Source organism: Octopus bimaculoides, chromosome 17 (assembly GCF_001194135.2).
Source record: "Octopus bimaculoides isolate UCB-OBI-ISO-001 chromosome 17, ASM119413v2, whole genome shotgun sequence".
NCBI lineage: Eukaryota > Metazoa > Mollusca > Cephalopoda > Octopoda > Octopodidae > Octopus > Octopus bimaculoides.
In genome coordinates this window covers 29,133,665-29,145,128 of record NC_068997.1, presented here as the reverse complement: position 1 = coordinate 29,145,128, position 11,464 = coordinate 29,133,665, and the positions used below count along the sequence as shown (strand labels likewise).

The 11,464-nt window shown below is 36.3% G+C and overlaps 1 protein-coding gene across 1 annotated transcript in view; it reads right to left on the bottom strand.

The window, feature by feature from the left end:
• LOC106878380 (CLIP-associating protein 1) overlaps positions 1-11,464 on the bottom strand; it is a 156,455-nt gene that overhangs the window by 104,015 nt on the left and 40,976 nt on the right. The window contains exons 4-8 of the mRNA XM_052974145.1: positions 11,258-11,357; positions 8,814-8,873; positions 8,275-8,366; positions 7,117-7,192; positions 5,487-5,584 (exon numbers count right to left, since the gene is read on the bottom strand). Of these exons, the coding sequence (XP_052830105.1) occupies positions 5,487-5,584; positions 7,117-7,192; positions 8,275-8,366; positions 8,814-8,873; positions 11,258-11,357 (426 nt within the window). The remainder of the gene's footprint in view (positions 1-5,486; positions 5,585-7,116; positions 7,193-8,274; positions 8,367-8,813; positions 8,874-11,257; positions 11,358-11,464) is intronic.

Below are 11,464 nucleotides of genomic sequence, written 5' to 3'. Positions count from 1 at the left end.
AAAAAAAAAAAAAAAAAAGAAATACATGATGTTCAGGTCTACTGCCATCATTTGGAAGTATTTCTTGAAATGATTTGAAGATGTTTTCACAACAACAGATTCCAGATTAAATTTTACATCCATTTCCAAGTGTTGAGGAAACAGAAATGCAAAAGTAAGAAGGAATGATTGAATTAAAAACCAAGAAAGCTGAATTTTAAGAATAGGTTCTATCAATTATGGTTGCAGCAGCAAACTACAAACTTTAATCCTGAGCTTATGGACCATTGCGAAAATCCTAACTGCATTTTCATCACCATATTTAGTTGAATACAAATTTAGTGCTATTATGGGATTCTTGATAAAGAAAAAAAGGAGAACCTACCAGAAAAAGTTAAATGATGAAATTTAAGTAAGTTGTGACTATTGTAGAAAGGATTATTATTATGTAATCAACTAGTCCCTCCCCCAAAATTTCAGGCCTTGTGCCTATTGTAGAAAGGATAAGGAAGGGCATCCAGCCATAGAAACCATACCAAAGCAGGCAACTGGAGCCTGGTGCAGATCTCTGGTTTACTAGTTCCTGTCAAACCATCCAACCCTGCCAGCATGGAAAACGGATGTTAAATGACAATGATACATTTTTTTACCAACTTCACAGGGAACACTAAAATATATGCTCTAGAAGTAGGAAACACTAATTTAGTCAACTGAATCAACTCACCAACTGACAAGAAAGATGAAAGCCAAAGGTGATCCTGGCAGAATTTGAACAAGAAGGGACGAAATTAAGAAGTTAATCTGGTAGCCTAGCTGAAGAAGGACTTGTGAGAAACAAAAACAGAGAAGCCTGACTGGCCTTCATGCTGATGATAATTTATTTAATCAAGAAACCATTTCCTGCTGATGTATGAACATGCTACAAGTTTGTCAAATTAAACCGTGTTACTTGTTGTTAAGATCAACAAATTTCACAAATTCTTTTCTTCCCAAGCAAAAAATGATTTAATAAATTCATGGTCAAAGTTCAAAAAACAATGTCCATGTCAAAGCTGTTGTCACAGAAAACCAACATCATTTATCAAACGCTAACCATAGGCTACTGAACCAGAAAATCAACTTCCTCACAGGTTTCAGGAAATTTATTTGGCACAAATAAATAATGTATGATTCTAAGTGTGAACAAAGTCATAATTATTTATATTAAAAGCAAGTCCTTTTCAGAGATAACAAATTGAAAGAATGCATTTCTGAATATAAATCCACTTCATAATACACATCATTAAATCAGTTGGCTGATCAAGTGGGTGGTCACTTATTTAAAAAATTGTTAGGTTATATCCCATCACTAATGTTAACAAAAACACCTAATTCTTACATATTCAGTTCAGGTGTTAAAATCAACAGATGCATTATATCATTGATGAATGCTTCTAACCATCTCAAGGAATAGAAGACAAAGCATTATAACCAGGGACTACTCCTCCTCCTCCTTCTTAATCCATTTCTGAGTGCTATTAATAGTATCTTGTCTCGCTCTCTACTCACATAAAAACTTTGTCGGCACCACACAAGTCCAAAAATCAGACATTCATTAACATGGAATACATTCCCGAAAACCGCAAGCTTACTAATTAGTAGGCATGTTCCAGTTAATCTTTATTCTTTTAATTACTTTGTACTTCTCCAGTTTCGTGAGTTCAGAAATGGGTAATATATTTATTTCTCCAATTCAAGCTAGCTGATATAAATATCTAAAGTTGGACCAAAAAAAAAAAAAAAAGGAAAGAAAAATGGAGCAGCCATACCAAATTGAGGGCATGATGTCAAAAATCAAGGTACTGTTAGTCACCTGAACTGTTAAACAGATGCAGTTATACTGAATGATTACCCAACAAAACTGGAAGAAATTAATCACTTCAAGAATGGCTACCAAGTGGTTTGACGCTTATAGGCTTCTGAATGATCTAAAGTGATGTAGATTTGGTCCTGTTTATGGCGTATACCAAAGTGAAGTTCCACAACAGATCTGCTTTGACAAATAAATTACATGCAGGTTTCATAACATCACCAAAGGGCAGTCACTTTGCTAGGATCTTGACTACAATCTTTAACACTGAATTTATCAGTTATCTGCCTGAAATGTTTCATTATCCTCACTGCTCGTGTTCTTTCTCTTACATAGAAGCTCTCCTTGGTTCACGCAATCAAGAATGCTCCCCATCCAGCTGCAGTTCACATCAATCCAAGAGTAAACAAGCATGGCATACATAAACTACCAGAAAATCACGATCCTCAACACTTGCTTTGTACAACCACTACACAATATGTCAAGCCTCTTGCAGCATTCATTCTTTTGTCAAGAATTATAGCAGCTCACAAAGTCGTAAAGATGGATTTATCAGCTTGCACTATACAATAAAGTAGTTATATACATCACAGGTAGTGGTGGGGGGGGAGGCCTCCAAAAGGGGTCTCAGGGAGTAGCATCCCTGCCTTCCACATTTCTTAAAAATTGTAGTAGAGTCCTTGGTCTCAGGACCACTCATTTCTAGAAACAGAGGTTGGGGGTAAGCAAGGGCATGCTCCCCATAGAAAATCCAGCTCCCAAAAAAATCCTCATGATAGCAAAGGAGAATGGGCATCAGCCAGTCCAAAGGTTGGACCTGCCTACCTTGGTTGCTATGGCATTGAGGTAGATCCAGCCTCTCTTGTTAATGGGGACAAAACCCAGATTTAAAACACTGGCTGATGATCACAAATAGATTTAGTTTTCTTTCAAAACTGATAACAACAAAACTATTCTCAAGTTTTAAATATTTATAACAATTATTTCCTTTACGCCCACACAAATACTTCTTTGCCAAAAGAAACTAAAGTGCAGAAGCTACATTCAATTCTCTTGCATTCACACAAAGTAGAAACACCATCATCATCACTGTTCAACATCCGATTTCCATACTGGCATGGAGCTGGATGGTTTGACAGAGGACTGGCAAGCCAGAAGGCTGTACCAGGCTCTAATCTGATCTGGCAAGGTTTCTACAGTTGGATGCCTTTCCTAACGCCAACCATTCCGAGAGTGTAGTAGGTGCTTTTTATGTGCCACCAGCACGGGTGCCAGTCAGGTAGCACTGGCAATGACCATGCTCGAATGGTGCTTTTTACGTGCCACCAGCATGGGACCAGTCAGGCGGCATATGTGTGTGTGTTCTTCTGTTGCCACCATCTGACAACCAGTGCTGGCATGGCTACATCCCCACAACTTAGCAGTTTAGCAAAGAGGCCAACAGAACAAATACAAAATTCTAAAAAAGTCCTGGGGTCAATTCATTTGACCAAACTCCTTGAAAGCAATGCCCCAGCATGGCCACAGTCAAATTACTGAAACAAGTGAAAGATAACAGATAAAAGAGAGATACATATAGCACCAAACATTGGAATCAAAGTTGTACCATTCCCCCAAACAGGACACCGTTGCATGGTTCCATAGCTGCCAGGTTTCCCATCTACAGTAAGGACCGTGCCCTGCAATAGCTTGGAATTCAAAGGCCCATGGCTATGTAATACCTTGCCAAAACACCTGAGAGATCTACACAAAATAGGGGTAGATGGTTTCAAGAAACCATTCGACCCTCTGCTGTCTAAGATTTCTGATAAAGCTACATCACAGTAAGAAACTCAAAAGGGGGCAGCAATGTCGAACTCCCTGCTTCACCAAAAGTCAATCACAATATCTAAGAGATTTGCCGTGGCAATCAGTAATTTTGTTAAAACCAGGTCTATCACATATTTGAATTGTGTAGGCCTTGGCTGTACATTAGAAAACTGGTAAGGAGAGAGAGGGATACCCTCCTTGACTTTCCTGATCAAGAAGTGTATAATATTAACAGGTATTAAGAATAACTTGTAGAGAAGCTAAAACATCTTAAAAGAAGCATTCTGAACTAGTAACTATAATTTGAGGCCTAAAAATATAATGTCCTTGTGTAGCAGACAAAGAAATTTTATGACCAAATTTAATATTAAAAAAAAGACCCCGCTAAGGGGAAACAACACTGAAATGGAAAAGTTCTATGGACAACAAACTTGATTCAAGTGAGGTAACTCAAGAGTCATCATTTCAACAAATACAATGATACCAAGAGACAAGCAACAAAAACCGTTTTTTTTTTTTTTTTTTTTACACAAATATGGACAGTTAATGCATTAAACACAGAGGCAGAAGAATGGGTAAGATAAGTTGATGCTTTGTACTGTGGCCATTCATAAGACAAAAAGGAATAAACCGATGGGAAAAAGAAACGGAACAAGTCATGTAGGAAATGAAGCTGTAGTTGAAATTTTTCCTTCGGTAAAATCCATTGAGAATATAGTCAAAAGGTTTAAGCAAACAGAAAAATACTCAGATCAAACTTTGATTAGATTTTATGTGAAATATCTCACATTTTCATTAAGATTACAGGCTTCCATCACCAGATGATTGCAAGTTCAGTAACTCAGTATAACAATTTGATTTCTTCAGTCATAAGACTTAACCCAATCAGGTTACTTGGTCTCAAATGTTCTGTATTTATTTACATTGTTTTGAATTAATCATGCATTCTCTGGGAACTTCAAGATTTCAATGATGTGATTGCTTATTTTAAAAATGACAATGTAGGGGAGGTGCGAGAGGCTAGATCTAGCTAGTTTGAACACGAAACAAATAGATTACATAAGCTGGTTATAGCTAGTTTAAATGCAAACTGGTTAAACAACTAGCTTGATGATAATATGTAGTTAAAGATGGATTTCCTAGCGTCAAAGTGTGGACTCAAGCATTCCTACTGCTAAACACTGAATGCTATCAGCCTCCTTGAGAGCTTATACCCAATCAGTTAAAAACTCAAGCCAAGAACTTTTCTTTTAACTTGCCAAATAAAAGGCCTACTTTTTTGTGAAAGTCAGTGCTTTCTTTAGAGAAGTTTAATGGACGATTCGCAGTTCCAATCAGTTAATCTGATGAAAACATAAAAACTCCAATATTTCTCCTTGCAAACTGAGCTTCTTAATCACAAAGCAATGCCTGTGCCTACAGAATAGCAGGAAAAGAAGGAAAAAAAAAGAACTTCATTCTAGAAAACTGTCTCATCAGAAAGGACATTTATCTTGAGGAAAACCCTCTTTGTATGTTAACCATCCATATACATACACATGAGCGTTTGAACAAATTGAGAGAGAGGGGGGGGTGCACATGTTGACGCCAACACTCCTACTAGAATATATATGCTATATGCATTATGTGCATATACACACACACACACACACACATCAGTACATAGGAATGTAAGTAAAAAGTATACATTATCAAAAAAAAAGTATTTTTTGAGGCCAATTTGCTGGATCTCTTAAAAAAAAAAATAGCACTTAAAAATTCATGTGACACCAGTAAGACAAAAAAATATGGAAGAAAGCAAAAGCAAGTGATAAGAAATTTTAAATGAATAAATAATTATGTTACTTACTTTCCAGGTGGCAGCTCCTTCTTAGCCAAGTCATACCTTACACGCTCACCAACATGACGGTAAATTTCAACAAGAGTACTAATAGCTGCTTCCCGAACCTGTGTAGTATATATGTATAGACACGAAATTATTAAGGATAAACTACAATTGTTTTCTGCAACAATTACAAATTTATCAAAAAATACATTCCCTTCCTTTCATCATCATCATTTAACGTCTGTTTCCCATGCTGGCATGGGTTAGACGGTTCGACTGGGGTCTGGGAAGACAGGAGGCTGCAGTAGGCCCCAATCTGATCTGGCAGCGTTTCTACAGCTGGGTGCCCTTCCTAACACCAACCACTCAAGGAGTGTAGTGGTTGCTTTTTATGTGCCACCGGCACAGGGGCCAGAGGAGCTGGCATCAACCATGATCGGATGGTGCTTTTTATGTGCCACCGGCATGGAAGCCAGTCAAGGTGGCACTGACCAGGCTCGGATGGTGCTTTTTACATGCCTTCAGTACAGGGGTCACAACTACAATTTCCATTTGATTTTGATGTTGATATACTTGACTCAATAGGTCTCCTCAAACACAGCAGGTCACCCTACAATCCAAGGTACTTTTGAGTGGGCTGGTTACATGACACTGGTGTAGGTTACAGCTGTGAACTCACTTTATTTGCCAGGTCCTCTCAGTCACAGCATACCTCCAGAGGTCTTGGTCCCCTGTTATTGCCTCTGCGAGGCCCAATGCTCGAAGGTCATGCTTCGCCACCTCATCCTGTGTCTTCCTGGGTCTCCCTCTACCTTTCCTTTTTTTGCAAAAACTATTTTGCAGTGAATCTTGCAAAGGAAATGTTACACTTCACAAAACGAGCAATGAGATTCTTTTAACTAACCTACCACTAAGGACATGTCAGACTGACCAAAAAAAAAAAACTTTAAGTCTTCCAATCTTTAAGTCTATGTGATTAAGGCTGAAACATACAATTCATCAGAATTAGTACGAATATTTATTTCTTTATTCCCCACAGGGGGCTAAACATAGAAGGGACAAACAAGGACAGACAAAGAGATTAAGTCGGAGTGCGTAACTGGTACTTATTTAATCGACCCTGAAAGGATGAAAGGCAAAGTCAACCTCAGCGGAATTTGAACTCAGAACCTAAAGGCAGACGAAATACTGCTAAGCATTTTGCCCGGCATGCTAACGATCCTGCTAGCTCACTGCCTTCACAATTAGTATGAATATTGTATAAGAATAAATTTGGATTGGTACCTATCCTGTACTAGCTATACTACAATGAAGTAGAACAAACTGTTTGTGATATATTAACACTGGAGAAAATGGCTTCCTAAAACCATAACCCTCTCAATTTTTGTACTAAAGCATAGTTAGTTGAACAAAGTAATCCCATTAACCCTTTCGTTACTGTATTTATTTTGAGATACTCTGTGTTTCTTTCAATTACTTTAAACATAAAGAATTTTGTAAAACAACCGAGTTATCATTAAGCTAGTGTTAGGAACATAAATTGGGACTAAGGTTGATGGAAGATTTTAATTCAGAACTTATGAAAACAAGATATTTGTACTCGTAGCCAGAGCCAGTTTCAACTGGGTTGGTAACGAAAGGGTAAATAACTCACCTGAGCATTTTGATCTTCCAGCAATTTGATTATGGATGGTACTGCTTTATTCAATTGTAAACTGCGAGCACCATACCTGCAACAAGAGAAATATCTATTGTGAATACATGAAGAAAGTATAGTAAGACACACAATTGCAAAACATCATCTAACAAGGAAAACACCAACCTTCTTTACCTAATATATTATACTGAGAAAAAAATAGTTTTTTCTATCCCAAGCAAGTAATCTATTTTTCAAGTACTTCCAATTTTGTCTTGTTAGAATTAACTTATTTTCTTCAAGCCACAGAACCTTAATTAAGGCAACAAAATTTCTCCTAACAATAACTGGCCTTTTCCCTTTGAAAATTTAGTAGATCAACAACAGCCAGGAATAAAGAGTCCAAAAATTGGGTAAGAGAAGACAGAACAGTAAAAGAGACGGCTGGAAAATTGCAATCCATAGAAAACAAACAAGGGCAGCTAACTTTGCAATGACTAAAGAGAAAGGCAAGTTTGTAGAGGTCAGAATTCCCAAATATAGAAAAATTGACAGAATACAAACATGTATAAGTGTACAATATGATACACACGATATATTTAAATGAAATACCAGATGTCAGACAAAATTATTTTACTGCCTTCAGTCAGTAATTAGCGAGTATAGCTGATTATAATGGAATCAATTACATCTGGTGCTTATTTAACCATTATACCTACTATGACAAACTAGCCATTGACATATCTTGTAATATTAATGTCAGGCCAAGTTCTCCCTCTTTGACAATCAATGTAGGTCTATACAAGCAAGCAAAAAAGTAAACAGCACTACACATATGTACAGCCATAACACTTCAAAAGTTACACCTAAACATACAAACATTGCAGTGCATATTTACAGGCTTGTGGTGTGGAATTCGAGTCATGAAACAAACTCTCGGCTTCAGTTTCAATATAAAAAAAAATTCTTTAAAAGAAACTGTGTTGTTTGCATATGCACGTGTGCACATTGCCTCAAGTGTTCTGACTGGAACAACCTTCTTGTGATTTGTACTTAACCATACTTGTTGGTTTCATGTTAAAAACTTATCAGATCACAGTTGGCTATTGACATAAATGAAATAACATTTGAGCTTTGAATACAAGGTAAAACAGAGAAAAAGAATGGAACACTCACGTATTTATTGTATTTTGTAGGCAAACAAGGATGCCTTCCCTTACATGCCAGAGCTTATGGGTAAAACATGATGTAATTCGTTCAAAAACATACTGAAATGAAAGATAAACAAGTATAAATTAAGAGAAACATAATTATTTTTCCTGCAACATATATACAGAAACAAGTAGGTGTGAGAAACCAAATCTAGCCACTTTGACCTTAAAAGAAGTAGAATATTTGTGCCAAATAAGGCTGGTTGTGATACATTAAAATATCAAGAAAATGGATTCTACAGTAAAGTACCAGGTTCCAATCTGCTTTAACAAGGTTTCTACGACTGGATGGCTTTCCTGATGCCAACCACTCTGAGAGTGGAGTGAGTGGTTTTTTATGTGTCACTGGCATGAGTGCCATAGATCTGATACTGGCATCAACTGCAACTGCAGTTTCACTTGGCTTAACTGATCTCCACAAGAACGGTACATCACCAAGAACAAAAATTATACTTTTGTATAAGAAGGAAAAATTAAAAAAGAAAAGGGTTCCTTGAATCTTACCTGTGGGGATGATGCCGGCATCATCAGTTTCAACAGCAATTTTTGAGCTTGATCACGAACCTGTTGAAATTAATTGATTCAGGTTTATAGTAACAAATAATTACAAACAGAATACAAAGTTAAAAGGGGGAGAAAAAAACTGATTGTTTAACCCTTTCGTTACTGTCTTTATTTTGAGATGTTCTGTTTCTTTCAATTACTTGAAATATAACAAAGAATTTAGTAAAATAATTTAGTTACCATTCAGCTAGTGTTAGTAACATAAATTGTGACTAAGGTTTGGTGGAAGATTTTAATTTAAAACTTATGGAAACAAGACATTTGTAGCCAGAGCCAGTTTGGTAACGAAAGGGTTAAAAAGATAAGGCTATTTAAGGCATTCAAATAACTAACCCCATTGGTTTTGAGAAAAGGGATTATTCAGTTTTACTTTCTGTATCAAGACCACAAACAGGTTTTATAATATTGACTTCAAATTTTGGCACAAGGCCAGCAATTTTAGGGAAGGAGTTAAGTCAACTGCTTGAGAGGATGAAAGGCAAAATCGACCTCAGAAGAATTTGAACTCAGAATGTGAAGATGGACGAAATGCTGTTAAGCATTTTGTCCGGCATGCTAATGATTCTGCCAGCTTACCACCCTAGCTTTTCTAATTTTAACTAGTTTGCAAGGACATCGTAGCACAAAAGTAGATGCATTAACAACTTAAGCACAAAATGCTAAAACAACAAAACTAGTAAATTACAATCACTTTAACAAAAAAACAAAAAAGTTATGTTTATTGACGCTAGCTTGGATAGCTTACAAGTCTGCAGAATAACATTTCTCAGTGGAGATTTTTTTCTATCTCATCTATATTTTCCCATCTTGATTATATCTCTACCTTGATAACTAATGATATTAGCATGAAATATTCCTGGCAAACAATGGTCACTTCTACTGTGCCTTCTTTGGATTTCTGCCAATCAAAGAAATCTATAGCCACAACACTTCTGTTAACTCCTCTGTTCCTTCTAGTCAATAAGAAATAATTTTGAGCTGCTTCCAAAGATTGTGAAAGATCAATCGGAGACGGCAGAAGCAAGACTTCTTTAAATAACATTACATCTTTGACAGCCTTTAACAAGATATCAGGTTGTTCTGCAGTTTTCTATCCTTTAGTTTTCAACACCAAACATTTTTTGATCTGACATGTGGTAATCCCAGAAGTAGAACGCATGAAGTGCAAGAAAGGAAAAAAAGAGAAAACACACTATTTATTAATTATGAACATTCCTTTCCAAAATATTTTCACACATCACAAGACTTTGTCCAAATCACTGCACCAGAATGAACTGCACAAAAAGAAACCCAAGGGTCATACAGTGATATTAAAAGCAGATATTAAGGTCCCTACCCAAAATCAGATACAGTCCGTCGACCCAATTTTTGTTTAATCCAAGGCTAAACTAAAACACAATGTGCTGCACAATGCAGTTAACCCCAGACCCATGTAATTGTGAAGTGAACATGTTAACAACAATCATGTCTTTTTCTGTTATACTACAACAAGCAACAGTCTAAAGGACACGTGGTTTTACTACTTGTTTTCTTGTGACTGAGTTCAGACTTACGCTACCTCATAATTCTATTTCAAAAATTAATTATAAGTCATGAAAACCACAACACTACAAATTCTGCTGAAGTCATTATAGAAATGAAGGTTGTTTTTTGTTTTGTTTTGTTTATTTATTTAGACTTTTTTTATTTATCATCATTTAACATCCATTTTCTATGCTGGCATGGGTTGGATGGCTTGACAGGAACTGGCCAGGCAGAAGACTATGCCAAACTGTCTGCTTTAGCATGGTTTTTACAGTTGGATGCCCTTCCAAATGCCAACCACTTTGCACTTTTATACTTTTACTGGCTTCAGTAATTGAAATGCAATCATACTGGGGCACTGCCTTCATCAATACCAGCACATATTTCGGTCTGGTACAGGCTTCATTGATTTCTACTTGCAGAACCACAAAGTTACAAGGCATTAAATAATACACCATACACAACAGTTTCCAGGGAGACTTTCTGCACAATTTTTGTCAACCAAATTCTACTCACAAGGTATGGGTCAATCCAAGAAAACAGCTGCCAATGGTGCTGTACAACCCAAAAAATTATCAGCCAAGCCTGATCATTTTTGTTTCTGGAAAATTGTGTTTTTCTTTTTTCTTTTTTTTTTTTTAAATTAACACTTAGCAGTTCAATTTTTTGTTTGTCATTACTTTCTCTGTATGATATTACTAATCAAATCTGCACGTCATAATTTGAAATAAGAATCAGGTTATCAATTTAAAAACTTTGCTGTTCTCTGATGCAAATGTCATAAACTACGTTTCAAAGACGGAGAGACACAGAAAGTGTATGAACATCAAGAAATTCTTAGAAATAAAACTGTTACTCACTTGGTCTTTAGCATCTCCTAACCTGTCCACAACAGCAGGAAGGACTGGAAGGAAAAAGATAATTTCAAAATTATGTAGACAGCTAAATAAACCAAACCAACTAGACAAATGATATTAAAAATACTGGATGACATTTTAGTCTGAAATTTGAAAATAGATTTTTGAAAAAAAAATGATAATTCTCAGAGTAGTGTGGAAATATATTTT